The following is a 15,107-nucleotide window of genomic DNA, read 5'->3' as shown; positions in this document are numbered from 1 at the left end:
AGCTGTCCAGCAGTTAAATTGATGACATATCAGTGTGTTTGTTGCCTCATAAAGTCATTGTTAGGAGAGGTTGATAGTTGAAACAGTCCTAGCCATCCTCTTCCACACCAGTAGGGGTATTTTTCATCAATACCAGGTGCTTGAGATCAACCGGACCTCAATGGCACCTTAATAATACAGTCGTCTTTCTATTTCACTGCATCACCAAACACTCAGAAACTGAGTAGGTAGGATAAGAGGTAAGAAATTCGGTAGGAAAGTAGGTAGGAAAGTAGGTAGGAAAGTCAGAAAGATTTACGCCACTTACATGCTATTCCGTTCCTAACACATTCTCACACTGGGCTCGCTTGCAAGGAGAAACAACATATTTTATCTTACTGACACACCCATTGATGGTGCAGGGCACTTCTCGCTACCATGTTCTCTCTGGCAGGTCGCGGAGACAGATGGAAGACAAGGACAGACGGACAGACCGCCAGAGTGTGCTGCTGTACAGATATATAGATTGATACTCCAGACAGACAGAGCCTGGAGGGGCCGTCTGTCTGTGGTCTGAGGAACTGCCTGCCTGCTCAGACGCATCGACTAATTTCCGGAGGGCCTCGTCTCAGAGCCCACACTCCACATTGGCCGACGTGCCTGAGCAGCTACTTCCTGCCCTTAGCTCATCAGCCAACAGTGCCACAGAGCTGAGTGTTGGGGGGACTTTCCACCTCCAGCACCATGGAACAATGAAATGGACACAAACAAAATATCCTGAGTGCCACTATGACCTATAGACAGAACACCATGTGTCCTGTATTCTACAGTGTGTATCCAAATCACACGCATCGGCGAGTAATACACTGTATCAACCATGTGTAATAAGATCAAATAAACATATATTACACAGTAATAGCACTAACTACTTTTTGACTTTCTAGTGTCGTTTGAGCCACATCCTGTGTAGTCCCAAGACCAATAGCCAAATAAAAGACATAGCTGATTGAACAGGTAGTTCCTTTCTGGTATTATCAAGGCCTATTTAGAAGTGGTCCATGAGTTTCCAAGGAAATACCTAACAGATTTGAAAGATGCTGCACAAGGAAAAACACTGTGTTCCATAGATCTTTCCACAAAACAGACTATTAATATAACCGGCTGCTAAATTCCGTTTACTTGACCGGAATATGGTGCTTACCCATTGAGACCTGCAGAAGAAGACTGCTCTCTCTTCTGAAGATCCGCGGTTTGCAGTGAACACTAGGCCACTTCCTGCACGCCTTTAATGCCATAAAGGCGACATATGTGCACACTCAGAACACTAAGAGCAGCTTGTCACACCCCCCCGTGTCTTTAGACCATTGAAGAGAAATATGCGCTGCTCCATATTTGGATACATTGATTCAAAATAGTACAATGGTGTGCCACGCCTACACTTGATATAATGAAGTTCACTTCGCATGTTTGTTCCACTGTCAGTGCACTAAACTTCACAAACAATTATGACCTTTGAAGTCGATAATCTCGCTTGACACAGTATCAAAGCCGTTGTAATAGTACAATCATTTATGGGCCCATGTTACCTATGGACTTCTTTCATGTTCGAGAAAACATACAGCAAGTGAGTATCCCCCTGAATGCAATCAAAACTACAGACAAGCTGAGCGACAGAATAACCCGTACTTGTACATGTCCGTAGCCTAACTATTACAATTTCTCCCGTGTTGCTTATAGTAGTCGTCTGGGTCAAGGCTGAGCGAGAGCTTGTGAAAGAAAGTGAGACTCACCATGGTGATTCCCGCTAGAACAGAACAGGCTATTAGAGTAATGTGCCGTCATGTCATCGGACAGACCACAGAGGAAGTACTTGGACTACCTTGTCAGTTTGCGTAGAGGACGGGTTCGCTCTCACAACAGATGGGCATTCTAGTGTAGTTTGTGTATCACTGACTGACTGATTGACTGTCTTCTCCTGGTAGCTTTTTACATCCCACTGCCACAGAGGAGGCTGGTGGGAGGAGCTATAGGAGGATGGGCTCATTGTAATGGCTAGAATGGAATCAATGTAATGGTACCAAACACATGGAAACAAAGCGTTGAACTCGGTCCCATTGATTCCATTCCAGACATTTCAATGAGCCCGTCCCCCTATAGGTTCTCCCACCAGCCTCCTCTGCCACGCCAGCCTATCATGCACGACCATCAAAGCACATTGAAAGTCTTACTGGAAGAGTTGGACACCAGAAATGCCACTTTGAAAAAATTCTACACACTTTAAAGGGGCAATCTGCAGTTACTACAATTAATCAAATGTATCCATTGATCCTTGAAGAATAAAATGTATAAATGCCTCATGAGCTCAGTTCAACTGTTGTACAACATCAGAACCCCAAAATATAAGCTGGTTTTACTCAAAGTAAATGTCAACAAAAACTATATCGCATCAAAACATGGTTGAAACTAGAATTTTGCTATTATGGATGATCAGTCCTTGCATCCATAGCTCTGTCTAGGAATCTGAGAGTGTTAACATTTCTCCAGCCCCACCACTCAGCTTTTTACCAAAACAGGGGTGGAGAGAACGCTTCGTTATTGTTTCAACTGCTGATTCCCTCTTTAAAATGCTTCTCAAAAGACATCTTCTTAACTGTCATATAGGAAAAGAAAGTAACTTGCATTGCTCTTTAGTAAGGGGTAGCACATGCACACACTGTACGGCGCGATGGAGCTGTGAGAATGGAGAAGTTGGATATAGTCTAAAAGGAATGTTTCTTACTTGTTACACAATGTCTCATGTCATGTCATCTCCGAGTAAAAACTAATTGCAATGTCTCCAACTCTGCATTTATTTACAGTACTGAATCCACAAAGTACACTTCATAGTGTATAACAATGGGAGATCCACAAAGTACACTATGGTGTATAACAATGGGAGATGACATCATTCTGAGATTTTTTTTGTGGTTTGTTCCTAGGTTCTGGCCTTTCTAGGGAGTTTTTCCTAGCCACCGTGCTTCCACACCTGCATTGCTTGCTGTTTGGGGGTTTTAAGGCTGGGTTTCTATACAGCACTTTGAGATATCAGCTGATGTAAGACGGATTTTATAAATACATTTGATTGATTGATTGTTTTTCATGACTATTATGCTTCCTGGTCTCAATCAGAATATCACACGGAAGCAGGAAAGTATCTGCAGTTCCTTTTGATTACCTCAATAAATTGCTCCCGCATGTCATTTTATTATCGTTATGCTAAAAAATGAATGAGCCAATCACGGCAAAGCATTGCCTGTCCCTTCACAATCCCATGTCTGAAATGCTCCCATGTCTGAAATGCTCCCATGTCTGAAATGCTCCCATGACTGAAATGCTCCCATGTCTGAAATGCTCCCATGACTGAAATGCTCCCATGTCTGAAATGCTCCCATGTCTGAAATGCTCCCATGTCTGAAATGCTCCCATGACTGAAATGCTCTGTGTGTGGGCAGTGTAGGCCTACTGTGGCATTTAAAGAGTAGGTTTAAGTTGGTCATGTAGAACGCTGGAACATCATTGGACTGTAGAGAGTGCAGAGGTGGTGGCCCAAAATAACACGCTTCAGCCTCTAAGCAGCTCATTTGCATAAGTATCTCAACCACAGTCTTGAAGTAGTATCTGAGAATAGGAATTCTCAATTTAAGTTGTTAGGTTATGACAGAATAGTTGTGTCTGTTCATCAAATAAACACCCACGATCTCGCTAATGTATTAGGTTAAGCAAGCTTTTTTTCACCTAAATTCTAAGGCTATTGTTTTGTGTTTAAATCTCTTTTCTCCTTCTTGTGAGATTGACTTATATGGCCCAACTTAATTGCGTTTCATGATGATAGTTTCCAGATAGATGACACAGACACAGGAACCTTGGTATAAAACTCTTTAGTAATACAATGCAATTGCAGACAGAGATTCACATACAGAATACCTCAGTAGTCTAGAGTAAAGATCTGTGTGGCGAAACAGGAGACAACCCTCCTTATACTAGTTGGTGTGGACAACCTACCGTCAATCATTCCTTAACTTTGTGGCATTGGATTAGATACAAAGTATGTCAAATGAGAAAAACATGTCTAGATTGTGGTTTCTCACTCTACTATCTTGACCTTGAGGCTGCGTGACTATCAGCAGGTGCAGGTAAATCTCAGCCTGAGAACTAAAGCAGTACAACTCTATTTACCCAGTACTTTTCCATCATTGTGCATTGCAAGTATACAAAGGTTATCACATATATACAGTAATCATGGCATTGGGGTAGCCCCACACCTGACCCCCAGAGTAACCCCCAACATTCCCCCCTTTGAGACTACCTAGTCTCATATAACCATGTACAGAAATCGACATTAGACATCTGGAACTTTAACCATTCACATATAGGTAGTATAGGAATCATCCTCTGGGTCAGTTGGACAAGCAAGAGGGTCATGGTTAGGGTCAACACCAGTGGCATCATAGTATTCATCATAGGAGGCAGGTAAAGCCAATACCATTAAACCAGGCATGGTCTTCTTCACTGCCCATTTACCAAGACAACAACAAATCTAAACACAACAAAAGTTTATCAACACAGGAACTACAAATGATAAGATAACCATTAAAATATGGCCCTTAACATTTCCAAATATCCCAGTGAGCCATTCACCCATCGTGGACAGAACACTTGTCACTAGGGCTGAGAGTATTAGAGAGCTTGGACATATCAAGCAGGATTTTGGTCCACAGGCCTGATCTGTCTTTGCCATTTGTCTACTCATTGAACCAAACAACTCACTCATGGATTTGGGTTTTGACAAAATTAACACCGCAGTCCCGTCTCGAACAAACTTTACCCAAGTGTTGACAGGGCCGGCTTCACCCACACCAACAAGTAATGTGGATAGAGCCAACACAGTCAACCACCAATGACCACATGCTGTCATCTTCCCTCTCTTAAACCCCCTAAGGGTTTGTTTATTTACAACACAACCTTGCTGATCATGTAAAACAGTTGGTTCTTCAGGGCTTTGGTCTTGCCCTTCATCTTTTTCAAGTCTTTGGTCTCGACTCACATCTGCTTCTGCCTCTTGTTTCAGGCTGTGTCTGGCTCCATCATCTCCTGTGGGCTGAACCCCTTCTGGCAGTGGGACAGGTGGTGCCAGCCGGACCTTTCTTGAACTCTGACCACCGTTGGTGTTGCCATGGTTACCTTGAATGGCCCCATCCATCTTGGCTGGTTCCATTTTCTCTTGTGGACCCGGATTTTGACTCAGTCTCCAACCTCCACAGGCAGGTACATTTACATTTACATTTAAGTCATTTAGCAGACGCTCTTATCCAGAGCGACTTACAAATTGGTGCATTCACCTTATGACATCCAGTGGAACAGTCACTTTACAATAGTGCATCTAAATCTTAAAGGGGGGTGAGAGGGATTACTTATCCTATCCTAGGTATTCCTTAAAGAGGTGGGGTTTCAGGTGTCTCCGGAAGGTGGTGATTGACTCCGCTGTCCTGGCGTCGTGAGGGAGTTTGTTCCACCATTGGGGGGCCAGAGCAGCAAACAGTTTTGACTGGGCTGAGCGGGAGCTGTACTTCCTCAGTGGTAGGGAGCAGGCCAGAGGTGGATGAACGCAGTGCCCTTGTTTGGGTGTAGGGCCTGATCAGAGCCTGGAGGTACTGAGGTGCCGTTCCCCTCACAGCTCCGTAGGCAAGCACCATGGTCTTGTAGCGGATGCGAGCTTCAACTGGAAGCCAGTGGAGAGAACGGAGGAGCGGGGTGACGTGAGAGAACTTGGGAAGGTTGAACACCAGACGGGCTGCGGCGTTCTGGATGAGTTGAAGGGGTTTAATGGCACAGGCAGGGAGCCCAGCCAACAGCGAGTTGCAGTAATCCAGACGGGAGATGACAAGTGCCTGGATTAGGACCTGCGCCGCTTCCTGTGTGAGGCAGGGTCGTACTCTGCGGATGTTGTAGAGCATGAACCTACAGGAACGGGCCACCGCCTTGATGTTGGTTGAGAACGACAGGGTGTTGTCCAGGATCACGCCAAGGTTCTTAGCGCTTTGGGAGGAGGACACAATGGAGTTGTCAACCGTGATGGCGAGATCATGGAACGGGCAGTCCTTCCCCGGGAGGAAGAGCAGCTCCGTCTTGCCGAGGTAGTCGGGGTCCTCACCTGGTACCTCCTCCTGAGTTTTCCTAGTGTGACAGTGGAGAGATCTGACAATAGTAGTTAGCTCTTTCATGTACTCCAAGTGTTCTACTTCAGCTAGAGTGAGGTCTATTTGTCTGTCAGTCATGGGTCTGTGTGTGGGAACATTCATGCGTCTTCCTGTCAACATTTAGCCATTATTAACACTACTGTGCATTTTCATTAACACCAGTGGTAAACAATCCACCCAAGATTTCTTGGTGGAGTGGTATGCCTTAGCTAACCCTTGTTTAATGGATTGGTTAGCTCTCTCGGTAACCCCATTACTCTGGGGGTGGTAGAGGGACACAAACTTCTAGTCCACTCCCATCATTATGGCTACCTGGCTTCACTACATCACCAGTGAATTGAGTACCATTGTCTGCACATAAAACCTCAGGAACACCAATTCTAGGTATTATCTCCCTCACAGGTAGCTTTGCTACTGTCTTAGCATCACAGTGTGTGGTGGGAAATGCCTCCACCCACCTGGCGAACCTGTCAGTAAGGACTAAACAATACCTTTTCCTTTATTTTCTTCTACAATATCTATGAAATCGTTTGCAAGATGGACAAATGGTCCTCTTGGCGTAGGGAAATGACCTGGTTTCAGAGGTGTTCCTTTGGCAATGTTAAATTGTACATAGCACATTGAAACAGAAACTGTTTCACATGCTGAATCAAATTTGGGCAAAACCAATCCAAAGAAATTGCCTCTATCATATCCCTCCTTGACAAATGGGCCATACCGTGGGCCACTTGGCAAACAGAGGCGATAAGACAAGCTAGCGGACACGGTCTGTCTCCAAATTTTAGAAACGTGGTCAAGTTTACAACCCTGCTGTTGAGAACAAATGAGAACCAACATCCAAAGCCTGTTTAGATGACAAATCATCAGTGTTTCTCCCAACAGTAGCAGAGAAGAACGTGAGGGGCTATGCCACTTTGAGGCAGCCAATTTAGCAGCCTCATCTGGCATAGTGTTACCCATACTCAAAAAATCTTCCAACCCAATGTGAGCAGCAACCTTCACAATAGCCAAAGCAGAGGGCAGCATCATAGCCTCCAAGAGATCTAAAGCCAAAGTTCTATTACAAATAGGACTTCCACAAGCATTATGAAAACCCCTACTCCTCCAGACACCACACCAGGAGAGACAAACCACTATTGCATAAGCAGAATCAGAGAACATTGTAACCCTTTTCCCTTCTCCCATTTTACAGGCAGTGGTTAGCGCCAAAAGTTCAGCCTGTTGAGCTGAGAAAGTATCTGGTAATGGTTGTTGTATGTGTGTGGTTCTATCAATGGTCACAAAACTAAACCCTGCATGTTTCTTCCCTGTAGTTTGATCTATATATGCAGAAGCGTCAACGAAATGCTCCAAGTCAGCATCAGTCAGGTTAGTGACAGAGAGGTCAGGCCCAGCCTTCATTGGTTTGGTACAAACTGTCTCTGCACTGCCTCTGGTTGAATTTGTCATGGTGCACCGTGATTTTGTTTGAATCAGGTTCTATGTAATGTGGACTGAGTGACTTATCTGTATGGTACTGTAGAAAAACCCAGTTCTATCCCTGTATACGGGTAGTAGAACCTAACATAGGAGGATCTACCCAACGCAGTTCTATTTTCTCTAACCCCTCTTCTTCTTCAGCTTCACTACGTTTATTCACTAACCATGCTACTCTAAATGGTTCCACGTATGTGTGGTAAATAACCACAGTTGGTTTCAATTGTATTTTAACTTCAGTACGGGGGTCTCCCTGTCTCCTCTCTTGTGGATGTAATGGAAGAGTAAACTCACAACATGTCTTTCCCAATACGCAATTCACAAATGTATCCCTTTCTTGTACTAGTAATCCTACCCCCTACTTTTTCGAACATTCTGTTAAAAATTGCGCAACATTTCAGCGTCCTGCTACTCATGCCAGGAATATAGTATATGCATATGATTAGTATGTGTGGATAGGAAACAGTCTGACGTTTCTAAAACTGGTTAAATCACGGCTGTGACTATAACAGAGCCTGCGTTTCATCGAAAAGCGGAAGAAAAACTGATCACTGAAAACTGGAAAAAGTATCAATGCGCCAATTGCATGTATTGTTGAATGGAAACCAAATTACCTGGAGCCGAGATTGCAATTCCTACAGCTTCCACACGATGTCACCAGTCTTGTCAATTGCCTAGGCTTTGTTTCTTGGTCAAACGAACAAGAGACAGCCCATTTCCTCAGGTCTCCGACAGGATGTTTTGGAGTAGAAATTTCTGAACATGATTTGAAGACGTGGAGCTAATGAATATACATCGCCCGTGATCAATTTGATAGATTATTAACGTTTACTAATACCTAAAGTTGCATTACAGAAGTGTTTTGTGAAAGTTTATCGTCGACTTTTTTAATTTAAAAAAATGACGTTGCGTTATAAAACGCTGTTTTTTCCTTGATCACACAGTCTTCATAGATCGATATCTAGGCTATATATGGACCGATTTAATCATCCTAGATGTTTGTGGGACATCTAGGAGTGCCAACAAAGAAGATCGTCAAAGTTAATGAATGTTTTATATTTTATTTCTGCGGTTTGTGTAGCGCCGACTATGCTCATTATTTTGTTTACGTCCCCTGCGGGTCTTTTGGGGTGTTGCATGCTATCAGATAATTGCTTCTCATGCTTTCGCCGAAAAGCATTTAAAAAATCTGACTTGTTGGCTGGATTCACAACGAGTGTAGCTTTAATTCAGTACCCCGCATGTGTGTTTTAATGAACGTTTGAGTTTTAACGAGTGCTATTAGCATTTAGCGTAGAGCATTTGCATTTCCAGATGTCTAGATGGGACGCATGCGTCCCGGGTCGACCCAAGAGGTTAAAGACTTGTTGTCTATACCAGTCTAGATTTATTTCAGTACATAGAAATTCTTGATATTGACGAGCATATATCCATTCACTGTTATCAATACACTCAACTCATACAACAATTGTCCCACACCAAATATATAACCCCACCAATTATGCATATATCAAAACAATACCAATGTCTTCCCTCAGGTAAGAACACCATACATAAAACCAGTGTCCTCCCTCAGGTAAGAACACCATACATAAAACCAGCGTCCTCCCTCAGGTAAGAACACCATACATAAAACCAGTATCTTCCCTCAGGTAAGAACACCATACATAAAACCAGTGTCTTCCCTCAGGTAAGAACACCATACATAAAACCAGTGTCTTCCCTCAGGTAAGAACACCATACATAAAACCAGTGTCCTCCCTCAGGTAAGAACACCATACATAAAACCAGTATCTTCCCTCAGGTAAGAACACCATACATAAAACCAGTGTCCTCCCTCAGGTAAGAACACCATACATAAAACCAGTGTCCTCCCTCAGGTAAGAACACCATACATAAAACCAGTGTCTTCCCTCAGGTAAGAACACCATACATAAAACCAGTGTCCTCCCTCAGGTAAGAACATCATGTGCATAAAACACTTTCAATCACTTGTCAACCAGTACCTCAGCACGGACTAATAATCTATAACCAAGTTCCTCACACAAGGTTCCATTAGTCCCTCAGGAATTTCTGACTATTACACCTGGGGTTCTGGGATATTTATCATGTTCATCTTATTATGGGCTTCTACATAAATGTAGGCATCGACTGTTCCTGTAATTATCAACCCCATGAGTGAGGTGCCACTTACGTACTGAAATGAGTCATCAACCACACGGTGCTATTTCTCATTTCAGACTTTTGGTTTAACAGGCGTCTGCTTACCTTATAATTTGATGCGCTGCACAGCGGGACGAAGGTCATCCAGACGCAGTGGTCACTCACTCCTGGCGAGCTTGCCAAATGTTGGGTGGTCCTTTCCCTGGGGTGATGATAGTTTCCTTTAACAATCAGTCTTCCAGATAGATGACACAGACACAGGAATCTTGGTATAAAACTCTTTAGTCATACAATGCAATTGCAGACAGAGATTCACATTCGGAATACCACAGTAGTCTATAGTAAACATCTGTGTGGCAAAACAGGAGACAACCCTCCTTATACTAGTTGGTGTGGACAACCTACCGTCAATCATTCCTTAAGATTGTTGCATTGGATTAGATACAAAGTATGTAAAATGAGAAAAACATGTCTAGACTGTGGTTTCTCATTCTACTATCTCGACCTTGAGCCCGAGTGACTATCAGCAGGTGCAGACAATTCTAAAGTAGTACCTCTCCATTTACCCAGTACTTTTCCATCATTGCACATAGCAAGCATACAAAGGTTATCACATACAGTTGAAGTCAGAAGTTTACATACACCTTAGCCAAATACATTTAAACTCAGTTTCACAATTCCTGACATTTAATCCAATACAAATTCCCAGTTTTGTGTCAGTTAGTATCACCACTTTATTTTAAGAACGTGAAATGTCAGAATAATAGTAGAGAGAATTGCTTATTTCAGCTATTATTTCTTTCATCACATTCCCAGTGGGTCAGAAATTAACAGACACACAATTCGTATTTGGTAGCATTGCCTTTAAATTGTTTAACTTGGGTCAAATGTTTCAGATAGCCTTCCACAAGCTTCCCACAATAAGGTGGGTGAATTTTAGGTCCATTCCTCCTGACAGAGCTGGTGTAACTGAGTCAGGTTTGTAGGCCTCCTTGCTCGCACACGCCTTTTCAGTTCTGCCCACATATTTTCTATAGGATTGAGGTCAGGGCTTTTGATGGCCACTCCAATACATTGACTTTGTTGTCCTTAAGGCCATTTTGCCACAACTTTGGAAGTATGCTTGGGGTCATTATCCATTTGGAAGACCCATTTGTGACCAAGCTTTAACTTCCTGACTGATGTCTTGAGATGTTGCTTCAATATATCCACATAATTGTCCTTCCTCATGATGCCATCTATTTTGTGAAGTGCACCAGTCCCTCCTGCAGCAAAGCACCCCCACAACATGATGCTGCCACCCCCGTGATTCACGGTTGGGATGGTGTTCTTCGGCTTGCAAGCCTCCCCATTTTTCCTCCAAATATAACGTTGTTCTGGGATTGATTTGCACTTTTCGCACCAAAGTATGTTCATCAGAACTCGTCAGAACGCGTCTCCTTCCTGAGCGGTATGACGGCTGCGTGGTCCCATGGTGTTTATACTTGCGTACTATTGTTTGTACAGAACGTGGTACCTTCAGGTGTTTGGAAATTGCTCCCAGACTTGCTCCCATAATTTTTTAGATTTTCCCATGATGTCAAGCAAAGTGGCACTGAGTTTGAAGGTAGGCCTTGAAATACATCCACAGGTACCCCTCCAATTGACTCAGATGATGTCAATTAGCCAGTCAGAAGCTTCTAAAGCCATGACGTAATTTTCTGGAATTGTACAAGTTGTTTAAAGGCACAGTCATTTAGTGTATGCACACTTCTGACCTGCTGGAATTGGGTGACAATGAAATATAAGTGAAATAATCTGTCTGTAAACATTTGTTGGAAAAATTACTTGTGTCATGCACAAAGTAGATGTCCTAACCGACTTGCCAAAATTATAGCTTGTTAACAAGACATTTGTGAAGTGGTTGAAAATGAGTTTTAATGACTCCAACCAAAGTGTATGTAAACTTCCAACTTCAATTGCTTTATACAGTAATCATGGCACAGACAGACATAATTCCACCTCGGCAGTTGAGACATCCACCCTTTACACTTCTTCTAATACATACTGTGACCCTGAGCCCAAGCATGCTGGTGTCTTTAGGGTAATTTACCCTGTGGTTAGTTTGTGCATGCAAACATACAGACGCTTGCACATTGTGCAAACAAAGGTCAAATTCAAGCTTTCAAGATGTACAGGTTTTTCTTATGCATTGCTAATGGTAGTAACACAAAGGATTCATTATGAACAAGTCACAAACTTAACCACTACAGGATGTGAACTGCCACTGGGCCATCTCTCTGCTGTTACATTGTATGTACTGTACGTTATACCAACCTCTATGGTTAAGTGAGAGCCTGAGAAACAGAACACAAGTGTAGTTACTGGCAAACCTGTGATGACTAATTCATGACCAGAGCATATGCTAACTGTTCAAGATGCTCTGTACTACAGTATTCAGTCTGCTGTACTTCCAATTGTCTAGAAATGCATAGATAGCCACTTCTGAAACAGTAGACTCTGTGTTCTGTTTCAACTGCAGTAGCTGTCTTCCCTCAACAACAATCACTAGACGTTTGGCTAGTCCTTTTTCAGCTCTACAGTAGTTCAGTCTCAAAGATGTTCAACACATTACGACCAACATTTGTCACGTATCTGTCTAAGAATAGCACCGGCGGAAATTGCTCTTTGACCCTCTTTCTTCTCTTTGCATTGCAACTTTTTTTTCTGCATTTCTAATTGAAATGACTGAAGTTAAAACATGGTCAACTTATCAAGCTTTACAGAAAGCGGAGCTATATTTACATCCCGTTAATAAAGAGGTAAGGAAGAAGAAGGTGTGTGGTATGGGGAGGGGATGTGATGCTTCCCTAACAGTGGGAAAACTGAATCCAGCACTTAAAGAAAAAGACAATTAGGGATATATGTATAATTATTTAACTACAGGAACCGTAGATGTGAGTGAAATAGCTGTAAGTAGAAGTACTGTCTATTAGTTTACTGCAATCAGTGTAGGGGTTAAAATGATAAATATCTTTAACAAATATGGGGATTGGAAATGATGCAAACAATTAAACGGAACAAATGGAATGGTGGTAACTTCGATCAGCCCCCGCATCTCACAGAGCCGAGCCTATAATTACACACAGGGCAGAAGCCACATTGCTACGAAGACTTTACTCAGTCTCTCAGAGCTACTGTATGGCTGACACAGCACCGTCCTCAGTTAGCATTTGGTGTGAAAGTAACAAAGAGTGGGGAAATGCAACTGCAGCTACCATGAAAAAGCCACACTGAAATTTGCATTATACAAAACAACAAAATAACCAAAGACTGTCATTTATTTTTTAAATAGTCTATTCTCTCCAACAGCAATGTATAACCTGCTTAGCAATTTGTATCTATGAGTCCTGTTGGTGTGCGCTGGTCTGGCACATATCATTGATGGGGCTATGAGATCAGTCTGGAATATGATTACCTCTGAGGCAGTCAGGCAGATAAGAGGGCTACAAGGGCAATGGTGAAGGTTATAGGACACTGCGCCCACAACATGGACAAACACTGCTCTCTAGTGGGCCTAAACAACCCCAAGGCACATACGAGTGAGTACTGTCCTCTGGTGGTCCTACATCCCTACGGCACCCGGCCTTATTAGTAAACAGTCTACTGTGCACATTGTAGGCAACAGGGAAGAACATTGACATCTGGTGGTACAAGACCAGTAACTGCTAAAAAAATCCATGTCTAAGTTTGCAATCAACATGCATGTACTGTATACTGTAGGTTAGGAAGCTACTGTGACCCTGACCCGTCCCCACATAGATACAGACCACGTCCAATGTTCTAGCATCCTTTTGCTGGTGATACTGTATTATCAATATAATTGATATGGTTGTTTGGGGACAGTGTAGGACATAACCTTCAGAACAAAAAAAATACATTGACGAGGGGATGGCCAGGGGCTTGCAACTGCATTTGATTGAGTTTATGGCCTGCGATAAAGGATCACCAGGACCATCACTCTACAGTCTACAAGAAAACAAGATGGAGCGTATTGAATAGGGAAGGAAGCTATATTGTAGCTTTCCTCCGACTCTCAACTTTAATCAACACTCTGAAACAGATGTTTTATGAGATCCGCAAAACTTGTCAGGAAATGAAAAAAAAACACTGTTACAAACCAGAGCCCATTGAAAGTAGTCACTTTGTGAAACAAGTATAGCATCAAATAAAATCTAAAACCCCTTTAAATCCCAAAGAAAGGACAAAGGTTCCTATACTTAAACTTTAACATGCTAAGTTGACTTTTTATTGCTGGAACAGCACACCAGAAAACATAACTGTGAATTGCATATTGTATTTATTAGGATATTCGCTCTCCAAAGTCTTGCAATGCTCTGGGTCATGACTTTAGAATGACACGATATTATTAGAATCAAATCATTTACCTGTAGAACAGTCAGGTACATGTGACAATAGGCAATGCAATGAAGACTTAATCCATAAGACGAATAAAAGACGCACATATACATCAATGAAACATTACCGCTTTAACATTGGTACGTTTTATTCAAAATCATATCAGTAGTCATGGTCACACGTAATATTCCCTCTGTAAACATTTCCATGGATATATTCACAGATCAAACCTCCAGAGACTCTGTATGAGGTACTATATGACTACACAGGTCAGAAAGCTGAAATCAAGTCCAATCTAATCACTTGTTTACATACAAATGAAATATCTCTGCCAACTACACCATTTTAGCATTTCAACTTTCAAAATGTTATGGTTAGCAGTTGACTTTTGGACGTTTGAAGGGACCATTTGAAAACAAGTTTGGTGGGGAGGAAAACAGTTGGGTGAGAGTCACGTCCTCTGGCACAGTAGGGTATACAGAAAGACAGATATAGCTGAGTACGTGGCAAGGGCTGAAAGCATTTTCAACTTCTGGGATCTATTCAAACATGACATTTAGCTGTCGCTATTTAGGGACTCACTCAGTTAACTTCCATAATGTACAGTGGCCTACTATCAAAAGCCATTAGGCAGTGGGTAAGATGAACGCAAAGATAAAGATAAGCACCTGCTTATGGGGAAGTATCACACAAATGCACTACTGTTCACTGCAGTCCACGGTAAAGGGCAAAACAAAAAGGAAGTCAAAAAGGAAGTCCTGAAATAGACAGAATTGCTGTCCAGGACAAGACTCGAAACAACATGTTTCGAAAAGCAAAATACTCAAAGGCATCAACATTTCCCACCACATTTTT

The 15,107-nt window shown here is 42.5% G+C and overlaps 1 protein-coding gene across 7 annotated transcripts in view; it reads right to left on the bottom strand.

Annotated features, from left to right (window-relative positions):
- LOC124048716 (SH3 domain-binding protein 2-like) overlaps window positions 1-10,179 on the bottom strand; it is a 29,842-nt gene extending 19,663 nt beyond the window's left edge. The window contains exon 1 of one of the 7 annotated variants that reach the window (XM_046369761.1): window positions 9,960-10,179. Coding sequence is in view for 4 of the 7 variants with exons in the window: in XM_046369756.1 (XP_046225712.1) it covers window positions 1,181-1,274 (94 nt within the window). In the remaining 3 variants the exon portion in view is untranslated. Of the gene's footprint in view, window positions 1-1,180; window positions 1,720-1,769; window positions 1,965-9,959 lie in introns of those variants that run through there. The other 6 variants (XM_046369759.1, XM_046369760.1, XM_046369758.1 and 3 more) reach the window with 6 other exon arrangements.
- Window positions 10,180-15,107: the final 4,928 nt, after the last annotated feature.

This window comes from Oncorhynchus gorbuscha, linkage group LG11, assembly GCF_021184085.1.
Source record: "Oncorhynchus gorbuscha isolate QuinsamMale2020 ecotype Even-year linkage group LG11, OgorEven_v1.0, whole genome shotgun sequence".
Taxonomy (NCBI): Eukaryota; Metazoa; Chordata; class Actinopteri; order Salmoniformes; family Salmonidae; genus Oncorhynchus; species Oncorhynchus gorbuscha.
The sequence above is the reverse complement of the archived record's forward strand: the minus strand, read 5'-3'. Positions and strand labels throughout refer to the sequence as shown.